A 25,218-nucleotide genomic window follows, 5' to 3' on the forward strand; every position below is an offset into this window, starting at 1 on the left:
AGATGTTGGTGTGAGGCGAGCCCAGGAAGAAATAGGAAGCCGCTTCAGACATGACTTCAGAGCCAGGAGTGGATGGGTGAGGTTGAAACCTTCGGTCAGAGGGAGCAACTGTGGTTATCGGATTCCCTGGCGGGAGGGGGAACCTGGGTTGACGTCTGGAAGCTGGCCCTGTGGTTGGAATGGGGCTCACCCCAACCTCTTTTCACCTCATGGTGGTTTCCCCCCAAGGTGCCTAAGAGAGGAGGCTTGGAAGCTAGGCGGGGGCTGGATGGTAAAGGACTACGTGCGGGCGTTGTGCAATGGGTAGTGGGGAGCCAGGCAGATTTGGGAGCAGGAAAACCCCTCACCTCGTGCACTAGAGCCTGAGACTGCAGGCGGAAGGTGGCGGGCTCTGTTCCACTAAGCACCACGTCCGTGCTGGGATCTCGGGTTGCAGCCCCTGTACAATTCCTGGATCGGGGAGTGAATATTTCCACCAGAGCGCAAGCCCCTCAGAGAAGGGGTGGGTCGCCCTGGGGGGTAACAGGGGTCTCAGCCAGGCTGCAGGGGGACCCCACTGTAGGCTACCCTGCTGCGGGAAAAGCTATCTCGACCTCAAAGGTAATCCGTGAGTTTGGGGTGGGGGAAGGAGAGCCTTTGGTAAAGCACCTTGCTCTGCCCCAGGAGACACCCTGTCTGTGCGAGCCCTGCTCGCCTTGCGAGAGCCGCAGCATTTTGATTTTTGTCACACTGCAGCTTTTCAGTGCCCCTGATGGTTATGCACCTGGATGGGTTTAGAGAGCAGCTCTGACTGTTCTAGGAAGTCCTGGAAGACAGGCCCCCTCTTGGACGGCGAGGCCGAGTAGCAGGAAAGGAGGTGCGAGAGGATGGATGTTCCTGAGTGGCCCTGCTCTGCATGTGCTCTGCAGGCAGGCCCTGGAGCTCTGTGGCCCCGGAGAGGTGCCTCAGAGGTCCAGTCTGTGAGATGGACTCTAACTGGTGCCTACCTCCACGGGTGCTTAAGGAATTTGACGAGGTACCATGTCTTGAGGGCTTCTTAGCAGAGTGCCTGGAACAGAGGAAAGCTTAGCAATTGATGGCTTTAAAAACCCTCTCTGGGGCACTTGCTCATCTGGGTAGTGAGTGATGGGGCTGATTTTGGCCCCCAGGTTTTCCTCATCCTAGCCACAGTGATTTAGCAGACGTTTGCCAGGTGCCTTCTGGGGGCAGAGCTGGGGGTTCAGGGATGAACCAGGGAAACTGGACTCTGGGGACAGAAAGCCATTACAGTAGTGTCCAGAGGCTGTAAGCCAGCCTGAGGCCGGAGGGCAGAAAATACTTCCAGAGGAGGTACCTGAGGGCAGGTGTCATCTGGGCAAAGACCTGGAGGCCCCCAGAGGTCTTGCCCAGGAAGCCCAGGGGTCTTCCTGCCTTTTCAAAAGGACGGACTCTGTTTCCATGTCCGATGCCACCCCTGTTACCGCCCTCGGGATTGATGTGGCCACAGAGTACGGCTTACATGGTGGAAGCTGGGCAAGATGGATTGTTCCCCCGCATCCTGGGGAAGGGCCACTGGATAGCCCCTGCTGACCCTGGGTCACCCATGCTGCCTCTGTCCAGTGGGCCAGGGAGAAAATCATTAATGGGAGGCTGGCTTCTGGGGCAGGGCAGTTCCCCTAGGGGACCTGGGGTGAGGAGATTGGTTTGACCTCTGGTCAATAAGGTCTCCTGTGAGTGGGAGGAGATCTGGAGGACAGGGAGGGAGGCCGGAGGCCTGGCCTTGGGGGAGGGGACAGGGCCAGGCCACCTCGGGAAATCATTCCAGGAAGGTTGAGGGCCACGGGCGGGGGTTCTTCAGGACACATGCCCACCAGGTGTGGGCCTCAGGGGGCACTGGAGCTCTATCCTCCCTAAGCGTTAGGATGTGAAATGAGGCAAGTCCCAGGTGTGAGATTGGGCTGTGAACGGGCTGGCCATTTAGGGTAGTGGAAGTGAAGAGTGTGTACTCTTGGTGCACCAGCGGCCAGGCCCTGCACCATCGGGCTGTGGGGCTCAAAGCAACTGACTTAACTTTCCTGAGCCTTAGTTTCTACATCTGTTAAATGGGGGTGATAAGCATTCCCACGTCCTAGGGTTGTCGGGATGACCGAAAGCAATAACATCTTCCCAAACCGTAATCTGAGCAGCAGAAGTGCCTCAAAAGACGTGAGAGTGTGATCCACTTGTGTCCTGGGGAGGCTTCTGTTAGCAGGGCTTCACCAAGAGCCTCCTAAAGGGCTCCCTTGTATCCTCTCAGCAGTTATTTATGTCTGCTGAGCGCTTAAATCTGTACCAGGCAACCGTTCTAAGACTGTATGTTTAATATTCACCGCATCCCACAAGGTGGGTGCCATTGTCACCACTCTCAGTAAGTTGCCTGGGGACCCTTAGCTAGGGAGTGGCTAACCCTGGGTTTTTTGTTTTTTTTTTAAGAGTATAGTTGATTTACAATGTTGCATTAATTTCTGCTGTACAGCAAAGTGTATCAGTTAGCATATGCCCATATCCACCCTTTTTTAGATTCTTTTCCCATATAGGTCATTACAGAGTATTGAGAAGAGTTCCCTGTGCTATACAGTAGGTCCTTATTAGTTATCTATTTTATATATCGTGGTGTGTATATGTCAATCCTGGTCTCCCAATTTATCCCCCCACCTCTTTCCCCCCTGGTAACCATAAGTTTGTTTTCTACATCTGTGACTCTATTTATCTTTTGTAAACAAGTTCCTTTGTACCATTTTTTTAGATTCCACGTATAAGTGATATCATATGATATTTGTCTTTCTCTGTCTGACTTATTTCACTCAGTATGACAGTCTCCAGGTCCATCCATGTTGCTGCAAATGGTATTATTTCATTCTTTTTATGGCTGAGTAATAGTCCATTGTATATATATGAACCACATCTTCTTTATTCATTTCTTTGTCGGTGGACATTTAGGTTGCTTCCATGTCCTGGCTATTGTAAATAGTGCTGCAGTGAACGCTGGGGTGCAAGTATCACTTCGAATTATGGCCTTCTCTGGATTTATGCTCAGGACTGGATTTTGAACCTGGATCCTGCTCACTACTGTACTGGTGAGACAGGCGGGGCCCACTGAGGTGGAGCTGAAAGCAGCGCTTTGGGGCCACATGGCCTGGGGCTAACTCTGCCATTGCCTGCTCTGTGACCTTGTTGGTTCAGCTTCGGAGCCTCAGTTTCCTCATCTGTAATGTGGCATAATGTTTCCACCCTGAGGATGATAGTGAAAGTTCAATAATGTGGTCCAGGTGAAGTGTCTGTGGAGCCTAGGCTGGGATTGGAGGACAGGTGCAGGTCAGCGCGGGGACAGAGACCCTGGCCTGGGCATGGGGTGTAGCAATGAGGAAAACATGGTCCCTACCCTGGAGAGCTCACAGCTGAGGGCTGAGACAGATGCTTGGGCAGCCCCAACTCCAAGAGCCCCATCATGGGCTGAGTGGGGTCATGCTCTTGTGGAAATGGGGTCCTGCAAGCCTAGCGTGCCTAGAACAAACCCAGAACGCTCTCTGTACTTCAAGAATTGTTCAGCTTTCTGGTTAAGATGGGCTGGGACAGGGATACAATTATCAGGGCGTAGGAAAACCTAATTTAATGCTAAATAGGATGACAGACTCCAGATCTTTTCAATGTTCACTTGTTCATTCATACATTTGACAAATGTTTGAGTTCCTACTATGCTGTGTGCTGGGGATATAGCAGAAAACAAGTGGGGGAGACAGACAAAAACTAGATAAATAGATGTTATGTCAGGTTGATCAATGCTAGAAAGAAAAATCAAAGCATGGTAGAGAGATGAGGAGTGACAGAAGTGGGGGCTGCCTCAGAGAAGCAGTCAAGGAAGTCCTGTCTCAGGACGTGACATGTGAGCAGAATGAATTAGAGGAGCCAGAGTGCAAAAATCTGGGAAAGAGCACTGAAGCAGAGGGAAGAGCAAGTGCAAAGGCCCTGAGGCATGTGTGTATTTTGTGTTTGGAATACTCAGAGCCCTAATAAGACAGCCAGTGTAACTGGTGGGGAGGGAGTGGTAGAAGATGAAGGTGGAAAACAGTTGGGGGCTCATCTTTTTCTTTTTTTTTTTTTGTGGTACGCGGGCCTCTCACTGTTGTGGCCTCTCCCATTGCGGAGCACAGGCTCTGGACGCGCAGGCTCAGTGGCCATGGCTCACGGGTCCAGCCGCTCCGCGGCATGTGGGATCTTCCCAGACCAGGGCACGAACCCGTGTCCCCTGCGTCGGCAGGCGGACTCTCAACCACTGCGCCACCAGGGAAGCCCGGGGGCTCATCTTGCAGGGCCCTGAGGCCCTGGTGGGGACATTTATCTAAATGCGATGGGAAGCCCTGGAGAGTTTGGAGGGGAGGGTTGCACAAGGTGATTGGGTTTGGTGGAAGACGGACTACCAGGGGGAAAGAGTAGAAGCAGGAGGCTGGTGAGGAGGTGGGTGCAAGTTGTCTACGTGAGAGGCCGTGTTCAGGGAAAAGAGGTGGGAGAGATACGTGCTGGCGTAGCCAGAGGTGGCTTCCTGGAGAGTGTGGTCAGACATGAGCTAAACCTCCAGGGATACAGGGAATTTTGATGAGAGATGCTAAGCAAAGGCTTCTCCACGAGGGGCTAGGGATGTGGGCAAATGCTTGGTGGTGGAGGCGAGCATGAGGACACTTGGGATGTGGAGAGGAGACGGCCCCCAGCATCAGCTCCAAGGGGAGAAATGACAGTGGGCTCTGGTTCATTCGTTCCCAGGAAGAAATTTGCCAGGTCTCCTTCCTTCCCTGCTGAGGACCTAAACAGGAATTATATGCCCCCATCCATTTTCCATCTCCATATTGATTTTGGTACTTTTCTTCCCATTTGCTCACTGTATCCTAACAGCCACCCTGGGGTGTAGTCAGGCTGGAGGCTCTGCTCCACTGTTTTACTGGGGAAGAACCTGAGGCAGAGCAAACTATGGGCCCAAGGTCACATGGGAAACTCCGCTCCATACTTCTTGCTTTAATTTGGGGGTGTGGTGGAAAGATAGCAAACTTTGCTGTCAAATAGACCTAGACCTGATTCTTACTTAGCTTTGCTGCTTCCTGGCTGGGCCACCTTGGGCAACTTGCCTCATCTCTCTGAGCCTCAGTTGCCTCATCTGTGAAATGGGGGTGGTAGCAGGGCAATTGCGAGCGTGTGCTGATGCCTGACCCAGAGCTGGCATAGAGGAGACCCTGGCTCTTTGTTGTGAATGTGGTTCCTGCACGCAGGGACTCTGGACTTCCAGAGTAGCTCACCATCTCCCCTTTTCCCGCTCAGGTGCTGGTGGCCGAGGAGAACGTGGACTTCCGCATCCACGTGGAGAACCAGACGCGGGCTCGGGACGATGTGAGCCGTAAGCAGCTGCGGCTGTACCAGCTCTACAGCCGGACCAGCGGGAAGCACATTCAGGTCCTGGGCCGTAGGATCAGCGCCCGCGGCGAGGACGGGGACAAGTATGGTAAGTGTCAGCCCCCTCCCCCCACCCCCCGACCGTGTACACATGCTTCCCGGCCTCTGAGACCTCAGGTTCAAATCCCAGCTCTGCCGTGTCCTGGCCGTGTGATCTTGCACCTGGCGCTGAGCCTTTCTGGGCCTCAGCTTCCTCATCTATAAAATGGGGATGCAGTAGTGCATCCCTGAGAGCCTTATTGGGAGTAGTAACTGAAGACGTGAATAAAGCATGCTCTGGCTGGTAAATGCCCCATAAATGCCAGTCGTCGTGGGTGTCCGTGGCAACCTGCTCCCCACGGCATTGCTTTCCCAGGTTCAGATGCTCGGAGGGGTGGGAGCCTGTGGGGCACGCTTTTTGGATGCTGGTGGTGGTGGTGGAAATTGGCCTGGCGTGAGTGTGTGTGCGCATATGTGTGTGAGAGTGTGTGTGTGTGCACGGGGACAGGCCTGTGTGTGTGTGCTCTGCGGGCTTGAGCCTGTGCACCTATGAGGCATGGGTACTCACAGCACCTTGGGCCATGGTCCCCATGACCTGCCCTTGACCCTGGAACTGCCCAGCTCTCTTCTGGGGTGTTTAGGAAGCATCACCTGCCCCAAGCAGCCTCTGCAGAGGGGCTGGGAGGAGTGAACTAACCCTGACTCCCTTCCCTCCCTAAGCCCCACAAAGACCCTCAGCAGTGAGTGAAGCAGGCAGGACTCCTCCCTCCTAGAGCCTGGAGGGGATTTAGGGGCCAGCCACTGAGCAAATACTGACCACACCTCCATCGCTTCCTACCTTCTCAGGCCCAGGTTCTGGGAGGTGTCCCAGGCCCCAGCCTTGGGTGGGGGAGGGAGCTGGGGCTGTAGGTGGCCACAGTACGTGCGTGCCTGCGGCCGAGCCTGCCGGCCTGGGTTTCTCCGAGATGATGCTCCGTCTGCCCGCCAGCCCCTGCCCATTGCAGTCAAGACATGACAGCAAGACAAATAATTTCTTGGATCTTTTATCTTGGACACCATTTATTTTCCCTCAGCCCCGGGGCAGGACTGACCTCATGGTAGGGCCCAAGTGTGGCAGCTGCACCGTCACTGGGGGCTGGGCCAGGCCGGGCTGGGCAGGGCTGGGCCACGCTGGGCTCCTGCTTCTCCGGGCCAGCTGCCTCCCCTCCTTTCTCCTGCCCCATCACTCTTTACTGCCTCCATCCCTCCCTCCCTCGTCCCCCTTCTTCCTTTCTCAGTCTGGCCGCTTCTCCTTTTATCTGGGCATCTCTCTCTCTGAGTCCTTCTCCCCTCCTTCTGGCTGTTTCTGTCCATTTCTCTGTCTCCCCCCTCCTCACCATCTCTGTCTTTCTCCCTGCTTCCCTTTCTCCGACCACAGCTTTCCATCCCTCCTCCCCACCTCTCCCAGGCCCTCTGCTGGCCGCCTCTCTGGGGCCTCGTCTCTCTGTGCCCCCCCTCCGTGGACGCCTGGCTGTGCTGGGCAGACCCAGGTGCTGGTTTTCCCTGGGATCTGCTGTCCAGTTGCTGCCAGGGAAGGGGCAGCTGGCTGGCTGGGGCGGGAGGGAGGTGCCCTCCTGGGGAGTCCCCGGAGCTCTGGCTGGCCCCTCCAGGCTGGGAGAGTACAGGGGGGTCAGGCTCTGGTCTGAACCATCTGTCCAGGCTCTGAGATAGGAGTCAAGCGCTTGGGAGGGAGAGGAGGCCGGAAATGGCCGGCCCCTCCCTCCAGAAGCCACTTGTCCTCTCATTTCCTCTGCCTGCACTGGAGACTCGGGGGATCTCACCTGCTGTGTAACCTTGCCTTCTCCGAGCCTCAGCTTCCCTCTGTACATTACAAGGGCTGTACCAGAGCAGCGCTTCTTAAACACTAACATGCGTCGGAATCACTGAGGGTTCTCATTAAAATGCTGATGTTGATTCAGAGAGTCTGGCTTGGGGCCTTGAGCCCTGCATGTCTAACAAGCGCCCTGGTGGTGCTGGGGGACCACCCCTGGAGTATCCAGGGACTCGCCCGTCTTGGCTTCTCCTCCAGCTCCTCAAACTCTAGATTTAATGATTCTCTGTCAGGGAACATGTTTATCATTCCTCCAATCCCCCAACACCCAGGGCAGCCAGGGGCCTTGCTGGCCGCTGAGGCTGCTCTATTTAAATGTCGCATTAGAAACGCAGATGAGGTGAAGGGATCCCATCTGTGAGCCCTGGGAGAGGAAGTGAGACAATGGAGCCAATTGAGGCTTCCAATCTAGATAATCAATACAAATATTATTGGGAGGGTGATTTATGTGGCCAAGCCGGGCAGGAGGATGGGGCTGTGATAGAGGCTTGCCCTGCCTGTGGGGGAGGGGCAGGCAGTAGTCCTCAGTCAGGCCAGGGGGCCCAGGATGGTCTGAGAACCTGCTCCCTCCTTCTCAGGGCTCCATCCAGCTGAAAGAATGGCGTCTTCTGAGACTTGCATTCGTACACAGTTAGAATGCAGTCTGGGAATTTCAGCAAACACCAAGTATAAACAATCCCTATAAATGCCTGGAATCTGGAATCCCCAGAAACGCCCGGAATCTCAGATCTGAGTCTGTAAAACACTCAGAATCTCAGATTTGACAGCGTCCCGAGGCGCTAGACCCCATAGGCAGGTAGGTGCGAGATGCGGGCCCACCTTTGTCTGGGTGCCCTGCCCAGGAGCTCTTGGCCGACTTTGCAGCAGTGAGCAGTCTTCGGTGAAATCTGCATAGATGTCAGCCAGGCTTCTACACCAGGCTATTCTGCGAGAGTTTCTCCCCATGGCTCCCTGAAGCTTTCCCGGAGCACGCTGAGGGCCCTGAGGTTGGCTGTTCTAGGAATGCAGGACTTTCTTAGCTTTAGGTTCGGCTCTGGAGGGAGAGGTATGCTGGCCAGGGGGCTAAAGGCTTAGGTAGTGGCAGGCCAGGAACTGGGGGAGGGCTACCCTCCCCACCCGGGATTATTACATCAGCCCCTCCCCTTCCTGCCCTTGGTCCTGGTCACCTTTGTCCCGCAGGTAGTTGCCACCTTGAAGAAACAGCACTGGGCCAGGAGGCAGGACCCCTGGGTTCCAGTGGCAGCTCCGTCGCTGAGCAGCCCCCAGTGCGGGGGACAAGCATGTCTGGCTGTGGGCCTGGTTTCTTCACCTGCCAAGCAAGGATGAGAAGGCCCCACTCTACCTGCCTCCAAGGTTGATGCCCTTCAGCTGGGATGTGGAGGTGTCGGCACCCCCTGGCTACAGGAGGCAGGGCTGCTGGGTGGTGGGACTTGAGTCTCAGCAGATGAGCACCTGGGGTCAGCTGAGCCAGCCCTCAGGGAGGGGGAGGGGCCCCAGCACCAGGGATGGTGGTGTGGGAGCAACTCTGCTTTTATAAGCCATGTGGTTGGATATTCCTGCCTATTTTCATTTGCAGAAAAGGGCTCCTCTACTTGATTAAGAAAAAAAGGCCAGAACACCCAAGGTTTTGCAGTAGGCCAGCCTCCCAGGACCGACAGTGCCCAGAACATCCCCAAGCAGGCCTCCGGAGGGGCTGTGATAGCCAGGGAGGTGGTCTTTTGAGAGGGTGGGCATGTGGATTCTGGAGTCGAATGGAATTGGAATCTTAGTTCCACCACTTACGAGCTGGAGACCTTAGGTGTGTGTTAGCCTTTCTGGTCCTGTTTACTCTTTCGTAAAATGGGGTAATTGAAATGAGAGAATATCTTATTCTCAAAGAGTATATGATTATTAAAGCAAGAATATTCCTAATAACCACCTGAACTCCGTGCTGTTGTATGGCGGCAGGGGGATACCGTCATAGGCTCAGGTGAAGGTTTCCCCTCTCGAGAACGGATTTGTGGGGCTTCCAGAAGGGATACTGCTTCTCTCCCCTTAGTGGGGCCCTGGCATATCAGCTGCAGTTTAGAAGAGGCTTCTTCAGCATGATTCCAAGCAGCAGGGCGGACTGGCCATGCTCTGGCTGCCGTCTCAGGCTGGATGCGGAAGGGTATCTCGACCCTTCTGTTGCGTGCGGTCCGGTCTCTCAGTTCACACCTGGATCCCTCCCTCACTGGGCGATACAGTGGTGAGTGAGACCACCCAGGCCCAACCCTCAAGGGGCTCCCAGGCGAGAGCCTTTCTCCTTTCTAAGGGCTGACTCTGAGTAGGAAGAGCCTGGGTCCCTCACTCTCTGTGTCCCCTTGGGCGCTTTCCATCCCGTCCCTGCACCAGTGGGTTTCCTCACAATTGTGGGAAGGCATGGGCAGGGCACCGAGTGTGTACTGTGTGGGCTTGTTCCAGTTAGGCATGGATTAGTCTGTGATTCCAGCTGTGTCACCACTGCTCAGGGTCACAGGGAGTCAGCCTGCCCCAGCATGGGCTCTGCCCCTCGAGGCAGCTCCCCCGTTCACCCTTGCCCCTCTGAGAACGTGAGCTCCTTGAAAGCAGTGACCTTTCTGCCTGTCTGCATGTCTAGTACATGTCCTGAGAGCAGGCCCCCCTTAAGGGTTACTGGATAAATGAATAAAATAATTACGGGGCCACGCAAAGCACAATCAGGGGCTGACTTGCGTGACTCACCTAGGAAAGTATGTGGGGTCTTCCAGGGCTTTTGCTGGAAGTGGGAGGGGGCCCTCTGGTCCCCATTTCTCTCATCCTGGTACCTGCTGCAGGGCCGTGCTGGAGCAAGGAGCCAGGTCCTTTGGGCTGGCTGGTGTGGCTGAGGAAGCAGAGACTCTTTTCTCTGAGTCTGACGGCCCATAGTCCCTTCTCCACACCACAGTCCAAAACGTGAGACTGTGTCACTCCGTTAGTCAAAGGCTCTCAGCTCATTTAGAATGCAGTCCAAGTCCTTGGCTCTGCAGGAAGGCCTGGTGTAGCCTGGCTCTTGACTAGCACACTAACCTCGGGCTCTACTGCCCCGTCCTTGCCCGCTCTGCTCCAGCCCCAGCGAGCTTCCTGCCGCCCTTGGAACACGCCAAGCGTGTCCCCAGCTAAGGGCCTTTGCTGTGTCCTCAACCTGGGGATGCCCTTCTCCCAGATGTCCCCATGGCTTTTGCTCCCTCGCCTCACTCAGACTACCGTTCAGTTGTCCCCTTATCAGGGAATTCCTGTCTCTGTCCTCTCGTGGGTATGTTTCTCTTCCTAGCACTTATTGCTACCTGAGGTTCTGGTAAGTATTTAGTTATTCGCTCTCTGTGTCTCCTGTTATAGTGCAAACTCTAAGGCTAGGCCGCTTCAGTCTATTGTGTTCACTGCTGTATCCCCTGCACAGAGCCAGCCACAAACAACGGTTCAGTACATGCTTGGGCCAGTGAATACACGGCTGGCCCATGTGTGCGTCCGGGAGTGTAGATGGGACCACTTCCCCGGGGCGGGGGCAAGTGCCTGGCACAGAGCCCAGCACACAGTAGGTACCTGGGCAATCCGTGCTCCCTTCCTCTTCTCCTGTCCTCCTCTCCCATCCTTCCTTCCAGCCAGCCTTGCATCTTGCAACAAGGATACAGTGAGCGACAGGACCAGCTTCCCCGAGGGGTGCTCCCAGCTGGGAAGGGGCATTAATATCTCTGTCTGAACCCCCTGCCCTCTGAGCTCATGTTCCACGACTTCTGTCCCCAGTGAGGAGTGGCCACCCACACGTCGCTGACTCTGCAGCTCAAGTGGCCACATGAGAGATGCAGCTAGGATTAAATATAGCTCCCGATCGATCCTATTGATTCTTTCTCTCTTCCTTTCCAGCTCGCCCACGTGGCCTGCGAACCTCCTTGGGGGACTTTAGGAGAAGGGGAACCATGGGCATCTTTGGGGATAAGGCCACAGTGGGTGTGTGTGGGTGTGTGAGGATAGTGATGCTGAAACATCTCCAGAAAGGGCTCCTTCCCCCCACCCCCACTTCTTTCCCTTCCCCTCCCCTTGACCTGGTCCACCTTCAGAGGGGAGGAAGGGAGTATGATTTGGTGTGACCTCCCAGTGCCTTTTGTGGCAAGGACGTTTCCTCGCTGGGGAATGATGCCTGGAGAGTGGCCAGCAGCATTGTCAGCACTGGAATTGTAGCGGCCGGCTGGCCGGCTTCTGGCCACCCCGTGCAGGGTCTGGGTACGGCCAGCTCTGCCCAGCCTCTCACTGGCTCCCAGCTCCCCCACTGCTCTCTCAGGTCTTGGGGGTTTAACCCCGAGGCTTGGGGGAGAAGAAACCAGTTCTCCTGCTTAGCTTTTTCCAGTTCCCTTTCTCTGGATCTTCTGTGTTCCTCTTTGGATGTGTCTGTCTGGCTCTCTGTCTGCCTCTTGGTCTTTCCCTGTCGTTTCCTACCCTTCAAACCAAAAGTCTTTAAAGTGAGGCTGTGGATTGCCCGCAGGGAAGCCCAGCTAGGGAATCACACTGGAATCAGTCAATCAACCCATCCACCAAAGTCATTTCTTTTTTCTCTGCCATGGCGGACCTGCCTGATGTCTGTCCTGCTCTGCTCACCTCTGTCTGAATCTCTCTGTCTCAGGCTAGCTCCGGAGTTACTCTGCCTGTGTTCAAATCCTAGTCCTACTGCGTGACTCTGGCAAGTAACTTAACTGCTCAGGGCCTCAGTTTCTTCATCTGTAAGATGGGTGTAATCGTGCCTACCTCATGGGGTTGTTGTGAGGATCTAATGAGACATTCCACATTCAGACTCCAAGCACAGTGCCTGACAGATGGTAAATGCTCAAATAAGTATTAACAGTTTTTGTTTTGTTTTGTTTTTTTAATTGTCATTGTTACTCCATGCATTTAAGAGAAACGGGGAAAAAAAGACAGCATGAGTTCTTATTGAAAGGGCTTTCTTTCCGGCTCCTTTTTCTTCCACTTTCTCTTTTTCCTTTTCTGCTTTCCTCTCTCAATGCTGGAGAAGGGATCGGGTCCTTCGAGCTCCTGGCCCCCAGCCATGGGCAGGCGCTGGGCTTCTGCTCTGTGCTGGGCCCTGGTAAGACAGGCTCTGTGGAATTTGCCTTCAGGGGAGCTGGGCTGTGGAACCCCCCCATACTGCACTCACTCACCCTCTGGTGCGTGCAACCTTTCCTTCTAGTCAAAACCAGATCTGAAGTCATTTCATGCCTCTCTGGCTGCGGTTTGAACCCAGACTTGGGTGCTCCTATGGGCTCCCCCACCTCCCAGAATCAGCTCGAAGGTATTTTCCTCAGGGTGACCGTTGGCACCCCTTCCTCCCTCAAGGTCATTTGGAAGCGGAGCTGAGGAGGGATGGGCCCCAACCTTTGGCTCTTTGGGCACCCCAACCCACAGACCTCTGCCTCAAAAGGTGAGGTCAAGTGAAGAACTTCTCTGCCTGCCTTTGGTGTTCGTTCACTCACTAACTCCCCCAGGAAAGGGACTGGTGTGGAGGAGAAGTGACTGGTGGGGGAGACAGGCTAAGACCCAGACTTCCGTGTTAGCCTGCCTGGGTTTGAATCCTGCCTGCGTTTTAACTTCATCCCTGTCTGACCTTGGGACTCAATTTTCTCACCTGTAAAATGGGGATAATAAAAAAATAGTTCTAATCTCCTGGGATTGTTGTAAGGATGGGTGGGTAGGAGCTCAGAGTTCTAGTGAGTGGCAGGAGTAACACGGTGGGGTGGGTGGGTAGAGGGAAGAGTTGCTAAGGGCATTGACCTGGAATCAGAGACTTGGTTTGAACTTCTACCCTGCTTTTACTACCTGTGTACCATTAGGCAAGTCCCTTTACCTCCCTGAATCTCATTTGCTTTAACTTTTAAGTAGCTTTATTCATACCTACCTCACCAAGCCCTTTATGCACTTACTAAAATTTACTTATTGGTCATTTGCTGTGAGCCAGGTATGGGCTAGGTGCTAGAAACCACAGTGGTGAATGAGACAGTTAAGGGCCTGCCTTCATGGAGCTTACCTTCCAGTGGATAGAGACAGACAATAGAAAAGGTAGCAAATAAAACAACTTGGGGAAGAGCTCTGAGGAAAATGGAGCGGGGCTGGGGACTTCCCTGGTGGCGCAGTGGTTGGGAGTTCGCCTGCCGATGCAAGGGACGCGGGTTCGTGACCCGGTCCGGGAGGATCCCACATGCCGCGGAGCGGCTGGGCCTGTGAGCTGTGGCCACTGGGCCTGCGCGTCCGGAGCCTGTGCTCCTCAGCGGGAGAGGCCACAACAGTGAGAGGCCCGCGTGCCGCAAAAAAAAAAAAAAAAGGAAGAAAGAAAATGGAGCAGGGGGTGGCTAGAGCTGAACTGGGAGGATAGTACAACATGGGACAGCATGGCCAGGGAAGGCCTGTCTGAGGAGGTGGCATCTGAGCTGAGATGTCAACCTAGGAAGTGAGAAGCCACTATGGGAAGCTCTGGGCAAAGCAATCTCTAGGCAGAGGAAAAGTGCAAAGGCCCTGAGGTGGGAGTGTGCTTAGTGTCTTAGAGCAGGAACAGTAAGGAGGCTTGTGTGGCTGGAGGGCTGGGAGGGAGGGAGGGAGGGAGGGAGGTGGGAGCAGGCAGCAGGGGCCAGACCACGTGCCCCTTCCGGGTCCCCGTAAAGAGTCTGGATTTTTAGTGGGTTGGAGATCCATAGGAGGCTTTAGCAGGGACGAGGCACAATTAATTTTATATTTTAAAAGGATCCCTCTGGCTGCTGTGTAGAGAAGAGACTGCTGGGGACAAGAGTGGCAGAGAGAGGATGGGGGCATGCCAGGGTGGTGAGGGGCGAGATACCATCCTCAAACCCTCCCGCCTGTCCTGGGACAGACACGAGAATGGAACTGAGCGGAGATGAGGTTGCTAGCTCCTGAGAGCTGCATCTTGGGGGCTTGGGGCTTGAGTCAAGAGAAGGGGGAACGTGACGCTGAGGACCAGGCAGGCTCTGGGGCAAACCTGCTCTGAGCGGGCGGAGCCTCTCTTTCTGAGAAATGCTGCTGCTATTACTCCCCAAAGACTTTACATAATCCTGGCCCGGCTTGCTCCTCATTATGTCATGTGCTGAGTGGAGTCTAGGTCACTCCATGGCTTGTTGCAGTCGGGGAAGAACAGATTTCTGGCTCCCTGGGCACAGAGGCTGGTGCAGACCCTGCCCTCGCTGGGGTGAGGGAGTCTGGCTTGCAGGGGTGGAGGTACAGTCCAGCCCCAGCCCCAGGCCCTTTGGATGGCTTAGGCAGAGGCCAGGGCTTCCTGAGATGGGCTGTGGTTAATGAGACATGGGGGTTGTGCTTTGAGCCAAGTCTCCCCAGTGCTGGGGGCCCTCCTCTGGGACCCAGGCCCCAGCAGGGAGAGCCAGGCAGACCTGACGTCAGCCCTTCCTGCTGGGTTGGTTCTCTGAACCTCAGTTTCCTGCACTGTAAAAAGGGGACAAAGGTACCCAACCTCGTGGGGATATGTGACTTTAGCAGGCTCACATGGGAGCCAGATCCAGCGTGTAGTAGGAGCTCTTCTGAGGACAGAGGCCCAGGCATGTGCTAGGGGAGGGCAGACAGAGCATTTTTCCCCTTGGACTCACCTGGAGTTGCCTGGGCCCCAGCCCTGTGGCCTCACCCTCTTCTTAGGGTTTCCCATGCCTGCCCCTCTCCAATGCCAGAGACATTCAGAATAGGGTCAAGCCCCATTCCCACTGCATGGGTAAGGAAACTGGGGCTCAGAGGGGTGTGTGGCTTACTCAAGGTCACACCCCCAGGATGGCAATTCCAGAAATGGAATCAGACCCCATGAATCCCAGTCTAAGGCATTTTCTGATGCGCTCACAGTGTGGGGTGCCTGCGACCCTGGAGGATGCTGAGGAAGTTCAGGGCAGAGGGCACACCTTGGGGAGGCAAGTTCTGCTCCACCTCTGCCCTTTTACACACATCCGATTTTTTTTCCACTACTTTTTTTTTTTTCTGGGAAACCAGTTTTGTTTTGCAGTTATTAGGAAACTTAAACAATAATTACTGAGCTTCCCCTACCCAGCCTCTGAGAACGGGGTGCTAGGCCCTTTACAGCATCATTTTATATAATCCTCGCCATAACTGTTGAAGATTGGAGATGACTATTCCCATTTTACAGATGAAGAAACTGAGGCCCAAGGTCATACAGTGACAAGTGGGGCCAGGGATTCATATCCATATCTGTGCATTTCAAAGCTCTCACCTATCCCCTTACACATGCTACCTTCGTCAGAAGCTCCTAGAGTTGGGGACCCTACTGACCCCCCAACAACCCCCATCCCGTGTGGGGCCTGAGCTTTGTGAGGAGATACAGAAAGCATGTCCCAGAGCTGCTGTGATGTTTGGCCCTTGGTTCCCAGGGGCCAAGCTAAGACGAGAGTTAATGGGGAATTTGAGTTAAGGGGAACAGGGAACACGAAGGGCTTGTAACCCCCTATCTCAGTGTCGGTTAATATTCTCAACTCAGTGGTTTACTAGGGATGGGGGAAGGTGGAGAGAAGAATGTGCCCCCCACCCTTGTTCCTAGAATTACTAAATTCTTGTTAGATCTTTAAATTTTATGTAAATTTTTCTTTTTTTTCCTTGGAATGGTGGGTATCATATTTTAATTAGTAGTGGTGTCAAAGGAAGGCTAGATTAATTATTGGAAATCCTGAGTTCCAGATGGTTTTAATTTTCACAGCAGGGCACCAGGGTATATATTTAAACTTTTTTTTTATTAAAATCATACCTAGTGTATTTTAGGGGCACTGAGGTACACTCTTTGTGGCTCCAAGGATACTGTGTTTAGGGCTATGATTTTTGTTATTGAGAAGCAAGTCCCTTGTCACTGAAATAAAAATTTTGTGGGTGAGGGAGGGGCAGGTGCTGGGAAGCAAAGAGTCAGGGGAGGGAGGGTGAGAATGGGGGGTGCGTCATAGGCAAAGAAGGGGGTGGTGGTGGTGGGAAATCCAGGCACAGGGATTCAGGTTCAGAGAGGGCACATGACCTGCCAAAGTCACACAGCACATTACACCTTACTGAGGAGAAAATGTGGACTGGCAGAGGGACAGGGAGGGGTCTCACAGTATGCCTAATCAAGAGGCAGTCACCCTTTGGCCACTTGAGGTCCTTGTTTAGTCAGGCCTTTGGGGATCAGCTCTGAACACCCCCATCCTGAGGGAGGCTCTGTGGAGCATAGATGGTTTAACATGGGGCCTCCCACTCCTCACCAGGGGGTACTGGGTCCTGGTTGGGACTTCCGGGCTCCTGGGAGGTAGTTATTCTTCAGCCTTGGTGGCCTTGATTGAGGAAGGTGAAATATTATGCAGATAGCTTCCTTTCCCCAGGGAGTCGAAACACCCCCTCCCTGACCCTTCCCCACTTCAAGTGGCCAGGGCACTCCCTCACCCATAGCCCCAGAGGGGAGGGGACGCTCCAGCTGTTGTTTTCCCTGGAGGAAGGGGCCTGTGACCTAAATTTTGGAGGAAGCAGCTTGGCATTCCACAAGGCAAGGTGTGTATGTGTGTGTTTTGTGTGCGTGTGTGTGTGTGTGTGTGTGTGTGTGTGTGTGTGGTGTGCATGCCTGTGTGAGCTCACGTACCTCTGAATGTCTGACCCCTTAGTCCAGTGACTGCTGCTTTTCTGGGGTTATTTGTGTGGCTGTCTGTCCTGCCTTGGGGAAGGGTATTGGCGGAGGAGGGGAAGTGGATGATGAGGGGAGGAGAAGGCACACTGGTCTTCAGCCACAAGGGGCGATCTGGGTCCCAAGTGGAGTCAAGAGAGGCTGGGAGTTGGGGAACAGGTGTCTAGACAGCTTCTCTCCCTGCCTAAGGGGCAGGGTGCTCCCGAGAGACCTGTCAGAGGCATCCCCCATGCCTGATTTTGGGGCAGTGGGAGGTCCAGGGACAGGGTCAGGGATCATGTCGCTGAGTCTTTAGGCCAGCCATTGCCCCTGGTAAAAAAATGTGTCTTGTTCTCCTTCTGCCTTTCGAAGCCCAGCTCCTAGTGGAGACGGATACCTTCGGCAGTCAAGTCCGGATCAAGGGCAAGGAGACGGAATTCTACCTGTGTATGAACCGGAAAGGCAAGCTTGTGGGGAAGGTAAGTGATGGTCTAGATTGGGTGGGTCCCCCGGCAGCTCTGGGTAGCTGGAACAGTGCATCCAGGGCCCTATCATTCCCAAATGGAAAACAGGCCCCATGAATGTGTGTGTGTGTGTGTGTGTGCGCGCGTGCGTGTGTGTGTCCCAGGGACTTCTCTGTCCCCGCACCTGCAGCCTGCCAGGCCGAGGTATCTGTGGCTGTGACTTTGGTGAGCACGCAGGGCCCTGATCTCTCCTGGTGGATGTGGAGCTCTGGCTTGCTTGGTAGTGGGAGAATCCTTGAGGGGTTCTGAGGCTCCCTGCCTGAATGTACCTGATGTCTGGGAACAGGGAACCATTAGGCCAAGGGCAGGGGCTGCAGCATTGTTTTAACAATCACCAGGGGTCTACGACTCCTCAAAGCAGCGCCTCTGGAACCCAGCAGCCTCGTCAGCTCTGGGACTCATGATTCTAGCATTTCAGGAAGATTTTATTACTTTGGAATAGGCAAGAGAGCTGCATGTAACAAACTAGGGCAGGGGTGGGGTGTGGACCCACATGCCAGGGGTTCTGAGCCTCCACTGATGCTGCGTTTTGATGCTGCCCCCCTTTTTCCTAGTGTCTGTTTGTGAAGTTCATACACTTGCTTCCTTTGGATGTTCCAGTGGAAAGCATTACTGGTGGTAGCTCTATAGTGGCATGCTCCATGTTTCCTTCTCTCTGCAGGGACCCGACTCACCCCCTATCCAGTTTGTATATTGGAGGGGGCTGTGGCTTCTGCTGGACAGGTGGAGTGGGGGGTGGAGGGTAGACCCAGATTCCAAGGAGGATGGCTTCTTCTACTTGGCGGCAAGACCTTGGGTGATGATTTGCATTTATTACACCTTGTTGGGGGGAAGAAAGCATGACCTCAACTCCTGTTTAAGCCATGGTTTTGACTTGCTGAATCCCTCAATTCTTATCCGTCTCCCCTCCCCCATTCCCAAGTGCCTGTAGAGAAGGTAACAGGCCAGGGACTTGTTACCTGGCTGGACAGAGCCAGGGTATTGTTGCTTATTATTTATTAATAACAACGGTACCAATAGCCTCTGTTAATTGAGCACCTGCTTTCTGCTGGGCACTGAGCAAAAATGCTCCAAAATAATCCCAAGAGGTTGGTACCGCCACCATCCCCATTTCCCAGATGAGAAAGCTGAGGCTTGGCCACGTCCGGGCACTTGTCCCAGGTCCCACGCTAGAGGTGGGCGGGCTTCAAAGCCCGGTTTGGAAGGCAAAGGAATCCAGCAGCACTGCCCACACCGACTGGAGCTTCTCAAAGAGCAAAATAATAGTAATCCATGTAGCGCCGACCCGGGATGCCAAGGAGTGGTTTTAATTAGTGATTCACTTTCCGCGTCCCGAGGCCGGCCCGCCGGCCAGCGAGGGGGTCCGGGGCAGGGGCGGCGGGCAGGCCGGGCGCCGGGTGCCCTGGCCTGGCCGTGCGTTTCCTGTGGCGGCGCGGCAAGCACCGCGTCAGGCGCTTTGTTCTCCTGCCCGCCTGGGCCGCCTCCCAGGCCCAACCTGCTTGCAGTTGTGGGCCCGGCTTTCTCCCCCCAACCTTTTTGTTGTTGTTGTTGTTGAAAGGAGGGGCCGCGCTGCAGCCCGCCGTGCCCAGTGCCTGCGCACCCCTCCCTCCCCGTCTACGCGGTTCCCGGCATCTTGACCCCAGGAGGGCCGTCTTGGGGTCAAAAGAACAGCCCCGTCCCTTCGGGCTGCTCCCCGCCGCCGGCCGCCCTCCGCCCGCCCGCCGGCTGGCCGCTGAGTCACCGCTTCCACAGGAGCCGGCTCCGATTTCCTGCCCCCTCGCCCTCTCTCCCGTCATTAATATTGGGGATGGTTCAGCTGGCGGCGAGGCTCCGCGTAGCCTAGGGAGGCTCGCCCCCGCCCGCCCCCTCCTCTCCCCTCCCCTCGCTCCGCCCCGCTTGCTGCAGCTCCCCCCCCATCATCCCTTTCCGGTCTTCTGGGCTGACCTGGGAGGCTCCAAGGGCGCCCCACCAACCCACCGCACCCTAGTCCCCCTGTCCTGACTTTACCCTGGGCAGGTCCCCCTGTTGGCCTCTGCCTAGCCCAGCGCCCCTCACTCTCTGGCTCCCGCAGCTGGAACCCCAGGCCCTTGGGTTGCTGTTCCATCACAGACGCCCCAGCCAGTCAGACCCCGGTCCTGGAATTACTCTTGATAGCTGGTGTGTCTGCTGCTTCCCTAACTCCTGCCTCTGTTCTGGCCTCATACCTTCTCGGGAATAATGTTCCTCAGCGGCCTCAGGCTCCACCTCCAGGCCTTTCCCCCGGTGCCCACCCTCAGCTTTCTAAAGCACAAAAGGGATCAGGTCTTCCCCACCCTCTGCCCCCAGCTCAGCTCAGAACCAGCCCCTGGGTCCTCACCACCTACCCGAGAAAGGCTACACTCCTCGGGGAGAGCTTCCCCGCCCTCGTGGTCCTTATGTCACGGACACATGGCACTGCCAGCCTCTACTCCCTGAGGGGGCCGTCAGGCTTTGTGCATGCTGTACCCTCTGCCAGGACTGCCCTTCCCTTGACCATCCTGCCATGAGTTCTGGCTCATCCTGCCATAGCCTCTGGCTTCACTGACTGCTCAGTCAGCGCACCCGCCCTGAAGCCCGTAGCCCGTCACACAGCCGTCTCTCTCTGTTCTGCTAACCTGGGTTGTCACTGTCTGTCTTCGGGCCTGCATCCCCCGCTGCATCCAATTGTGGGTCCATCCATCATGCTTCTTGTACCTGCCCAAAGGGCTGCAGGGGCACCAGAGAAATAGAAATGTGGGTGCTTGCTTTCTGAGGATTGACTCTTAACCTACAGCCAGAATTAGCCACATGAGGCCCAGGAATCCAAGTGCCCTGACCTCACTGAGCCTCAGTGTCCTCACCTGTAAAATGGGAAGATACCACTGGCACTTAGTAGGCACTTACTTGTTAAACATGAGTTACCTCCCTCTTTGAAGCCAGGTCCTTTACCTGTGGGACTCCTTGACCTCAGCTTAGGTTCTGGCTCCTCTGGCTCAAGAGGATAGCTTCCTTGGATGGTCTTGACCCTGGGTGTCAGTCTTCTACATATCTGACCACAGCTGGACACATCTGGCTGAGCCCCCAGCAGAGCCTTTGCCAATGTTCCAGACCCTTGGCTGTGCTACTCCCTCTGCTGCATTGTACCCGTCACATACCAGAGCTTTTCTCCCCCGCTTCTCCTTGCCACCTCGCTTCTCCTTGCCACCTCTCTCGACCCCACGTCCACCTGACCTAGGAGATAGTACTTCCTTTCATTCCATAAAGAGTTGTTGAGTGTCAAACACTATGTACTAGGCAGTTTTTCCCCATTTGTGGAGATTCAACCCAGACGGATTTTTCTCATCTGCCCCCTCCTGTGTGATTACTGGTGTGTCCTCTTTGGGGCAACATAGGGCCCCAGACCCTTTCAGGGCAGAGGGTACCCTGCCTACCACCGTATCTTTGTGAAGACTGCTCTGGTTGGAAGTGACTGAAACCCAATTCAAAATGCCTTTAAGCATAAAAGGATTTTTTTGCCTATGTAACTAAAAACGTCCAGGGGGTAGTTCTAGTCTCAAGGAAGATTAGATCTAGGGGCCAAATGATGCGATCAGGATTCAGTCTTCAGGTCAAATAGAAGGAATAGGACTCCAGTTCGGAAAGAAGGAGGTTGGAGGTGGCAGAGGGGGAGAGATGATCAAATTCTACTAAATCACCAAGGTTCTGGGACGGGCTATTCACTTACTCTCTAAATATTGATGATCTGCCTTGCATTTTCAGAGGTGAGGCCCATGCGTATGTGTTTTTTAAAATCTCTGCAGGCCGTAAGCAGGGTTATAGAGGTGCTCAGTAGAGGTGAGGGTCAAGCCCCGGGACAGCCTACTGTTAGCTTCTTATCCACTGGGTCTGAGTTCACGGTGGGGAACTTGTGACCATCATAGGCCCCATGGCTCCTCCCAAGGGGCTCCTGACCTCTGGAGTGTCGGGAATCTCAGCCTGAAGCCCAGATCCTCAACCCAGACGTGAATGAGCTCGTGTGCCAGGCAGTGTGCTGGCCCTTGAACCTCCGAGTTCTTGCTTCATGCCCACGGTGGCTCTGTGGGCCTGGGGGAGGGGAGGTGTTTTGATGGGCAGCACCCACTCTTCCATACCCTTTCTCCTCACGGGCCTGTCTGGCGCTAGACAGCAGAGACGCGCGCTACATGTGGCAAACGCAGGTTCAAACCCTGGCTCTGCCACTTAACAAGCTCCGTGACCTTGGGAAAGCCATTTTTGCCTCTTTGAACTGTTTTCTTCTACCAGGTAGAGTCTACCTTAGCATAGAGTCTACCTTAGCAAGTTATGAGGATTAAATGAGACAATGCGTGTGGAAATGTCTGGCCTGTAGTTGGCAATCAATAAATTCTGAATGATTGAGTGAATGGATGAGGAGGGAGACCAAGGCTGGCAGGCAGAGAGCTCCAGCCCTCTGCTCACTCTTCTCGGCACATCCCCCAGAGGAGGGGCCCCTCATAGCTCATGACTGTCTCTGGAACATTCGTAAGAGATCCAGGAGGCAGAGTCCATTTTCTTTTGGAGGAAAACCCATTCATGTGTCAACCCCACCATTTCTATCCCAGCAGAACTCTCATCCGTTTAACCACAAATGCTCTGGGCACCCCTGTCTTGGGCTAAGATTTCTGCTGAGCCAGGAGAGCAACTGAGAAGCAGTCCTGACCTCCTGAAGCTCTTGGGCTGATGAAGAGGCAGGCAGATACAGAATTGCTCTGTTGGGGGGCGGCGGGAGAAGGAACGGGTGTCGAGGGGTTTCGGAAGATGGAGTATGTGAGTTCAGTAAAGCCTGGTGCTTAAATGGAGCCTTGAAGGAAGAGGAGGAGATACCCAGGGAGCTAGATGGCAGTCAGGGAAGGCTTCCCAGGGGAGGTGGTTACTGAACTGAGCCTTGAAGGTTGAAAGCAGTTTTCCAGGCAGATGTTCTAGGGTGGGAAAACAGCCATGGTGTAGCCTTTATTCAGCTTGCTCTGACTGTTCCATGGAAACCAGCCAAGGGACCTGGACTCAGCTTGGATAGGCAGCTTCCAGAATTATTCATGGGGGGCCCAGAGCCCAGAGCCCACTCCTTCCTATCAGCCTTGCACATATGCCCGGCTTCCCTCACAATAGTCCCTCACGCCTCACCCAGTCCCTAATGTCCTCTGGGTCCTGTGTGTGTCTCCCAGGCCCTACCCCCCTGCCCACTCTGCAGCCTCCTCAAAAGATCTCTCCTCCAGAGAATGTTTTCTTACCCTGCCTGTTCCGTTCTGCGAAGTTCAGCACTTTGTCTGCAGGGCCCAAGCTTGCCCTCTGCTCAAAGGTGAACGTTCCTGGAAGCTCCGGCCCGTTTTCCACTTCAAACAAAAGGCTGGAACTCGCACCTCAGTCTCCACACACAGCCAGACCGCTGGGCTTCCAACTTGGCTGGGCATCCGTCTGTAACGAGGAGTGGGCCCGGCCTAAATTTGGAGATGTTAGCTGGAAACTCAAGTGCTGCTAATTCAGGCCTTCCAACTTTGTGTGTTTCCCACTCTTCCACATAGAGCGACTCGACTTTCTCAAGGAGGAGATTCAAAGCCTGCTTCCCACCACTCTTTGTCCAGATCCAAGGAGGGAGGCCAGACTGTCCGAACCACCTGCTTTTCAGGAATAATTTAACAAGTTCCTACTGTGCGCCAGGCTCGTTTATAAGCGTCATTCCTCACTCATAGCATCTCTAAGGCGCAGGAGTTGTTTTCCCTCTTTGATCCAGGCGAGGAATCCAAAGTTTAGAGTGGAATTAACTAGCCTGAGGTCACATAAGGAAGTGCCAGAGTTGATTCGACTTCTGACTCTGAATCTAGTGCTCCTTGCCTAGCACAGTCTCCCAGGGAGCTCACCTGGGACCCTGAAATCTCAGAACCACGGCTACAGGCTTCGAAGTTTGGCCATGCCCAAACTCTTATTTTTAGAGGCTCCCACCACTCTTCACACCAAACATTAAGCTGTACCGCATCCCACATGTAATGGAATTTATATTTAACTGTATAACAGTGGAGTTGATTGGCAGTTGAGTGGTTGGCTTCATCTCAGGTTTAGTGAACATCACTTGGGACTCCTTTCTGTTGCATGTGGTAGGACACTCTCAACTGTTTTTAAAGGACATGAGATATTGTTAGCCCACATAACAGTGAGGTAACTTGAACCTCAGATGCAGCTCGGTCCAGAAGCTAAAAGGTGTGAGGAGGACGCGGTTTCTGTCGTTCTCTTCCTCTCGTCTTTCCTTGCTCCAAGCTGGCTTTGTCGTCAGACAGAATTTCCCTTCATGGTGGTACAATGGCTGCCTTAGCTTCAGCATTGCATGTTTCCCAAGTGCAAATCGGCCTGTGATTTCGGGGATTACGTACACAAGGGTCTCGAAGAACGCTGATTGGATGGCTCAGGCCACGTGCTGTGCTCTGCACTAGTCATGGGAAATAATGTTTTGATTGGTCAGGTCTAGGTCTCTTGTTCTAGTAGAGCTGAGGTGGAAGCCCCTGGTTACGGTGCGGAGAGTGGAAGAGATGGATCCCTGAGTGGTAATGGGAGGATGTTACCTAACTGGTGAGTAGGGAAGGATTTCGGAAGGTACCCTGTAGGTACCTTCCGAGTAGGAAGGTACCCTGCGGCTACCATGACAAATCCACTCCATAGATCCAGGGAGTAAAATTGCTGAGGCCAAAGCTTGGGTGGGGCCCTCTCTACTCCACGACCCCAAGCCTTGGCCACCTGCTCATGTCCTCTCTACATAGCTCTGTCCCTCGTGCCTGCCCTCCCCCTTCTCACCTCCTCCTCTCTCTTCCTGCAGCCCGATGGCACCAGCAAAGAGTGTGTGTTCATCGAGAAGGTCCTGGAGAACAACTACACAGCCCTGATGTCGGCCAAGTACTCTGGCTGGTACGTGGGCTTCACTAAGAAGGGGCGGCCACGGAAGGGCCCCAAGACCCGGGAGAACCAGCAGGACGTCCACTTCATGAAGCGCTACCCCAAGGGACAGGCAGAGCTGCAGAAGCCCTTCAAGTACACCACAGTGACCAAGCGGTCCCGGCGGATCCGCCCCACACACCCCGGCTAGGCTGGCCCCGCTGTGGCCCCGCCAGGCTTCCCCAGCCCACACTCACACTCACAGAGAACTGCAATCAGAGGAATATTTTTACATGAAAAATAAGGAAGAATTTCTATTTTTGTATATTGTGTTTAAAAGAAGACAAAAAACTGAACCAAAATTCTTGGGGGAGGGGAGCGATATGGATTTTATTGTTGACTTGAAACTCCCTATGACAAAAGACTCACACCAAGGGACTGTTGTCAACACACAGGTGCTTGTGTCTCTCTAGGAACAGACAACTCTAAACTTGTCCCCAGAGGAGGACTTGAATGAGGAAAACGACACTCTGAGAAACCAAAGTCCTTTTTCCCAAAGGTTCTGAAAGCAAAAAAAAAAAAAAAGAAAAAAAAAAAAAAGAAAGAAAGACAAAAAAAAAGACAAAAAAAGCAAAAACAACAAAAAAGAGAGAGAGAAAAACAAAGAGAAAGTAGTATCCCCTCACCCCCAACATACTCCCCCCTCTTTCCCAATCCCCTGTCCCTGCCCCAGACTCCCAACAAAAATCGCTCTCTGGTTTGCAGTCATTTATTTATTGTCTGCTGCAAGCTGCCCCGAGACACCGCGCAGGGAAGGTGTGCCCCTCGGAATTCTCGGCGCCTCGACTTCCGACGACAGA

At 54.2% G+C, this 25,218-nt stretch overlaps 1 protein-coding gene across 1 annotated transcript in view; it reads left to right on the forward strand.

Annotated features, from left to right (window-relative positions):
* Positions 1-24,943, forward strand: part of FGF18 (fibroblast growth factor 18) — a 34,390-nt gene extending 9,447 nt beyond the window's left edge. The window contains exons 3-5 of the mRNA XM_065874313.1: positions 5,326-5,506; positions 17,316-17,422; positions 24,303-24,943. Of these exons, the coding sequence (XP_065730385.1) occupies positions 5,326-5,506; positions 17,316-17,422; positions 24,303-24,569 (555 nt within the window). The 3' untranslated portion in view covers positions 24,570-24,943. The remainder of the gene's footprint in view (positions 1-5,325; positions 5,507-17,315; positions 17,423-24,302) is intronic.
* Positions 24,944-25,218: the final 275 nt, after the last annotated feature.

The sequence above is a fragment of the Phocoena phocoena genome, chromosome 3, assembly GCF_963924675.1.
Source record: "Phocoena phocoena chromosome 3, mPhoPho1.1, whole genome shotgun sequence".
Taxonomy (NCBI): Eukaryota; Metazoa; Chordata; class Mammalia; order Artiodactyla; family Phocoenidae; genus Phocoena; species Phocoena phocoena.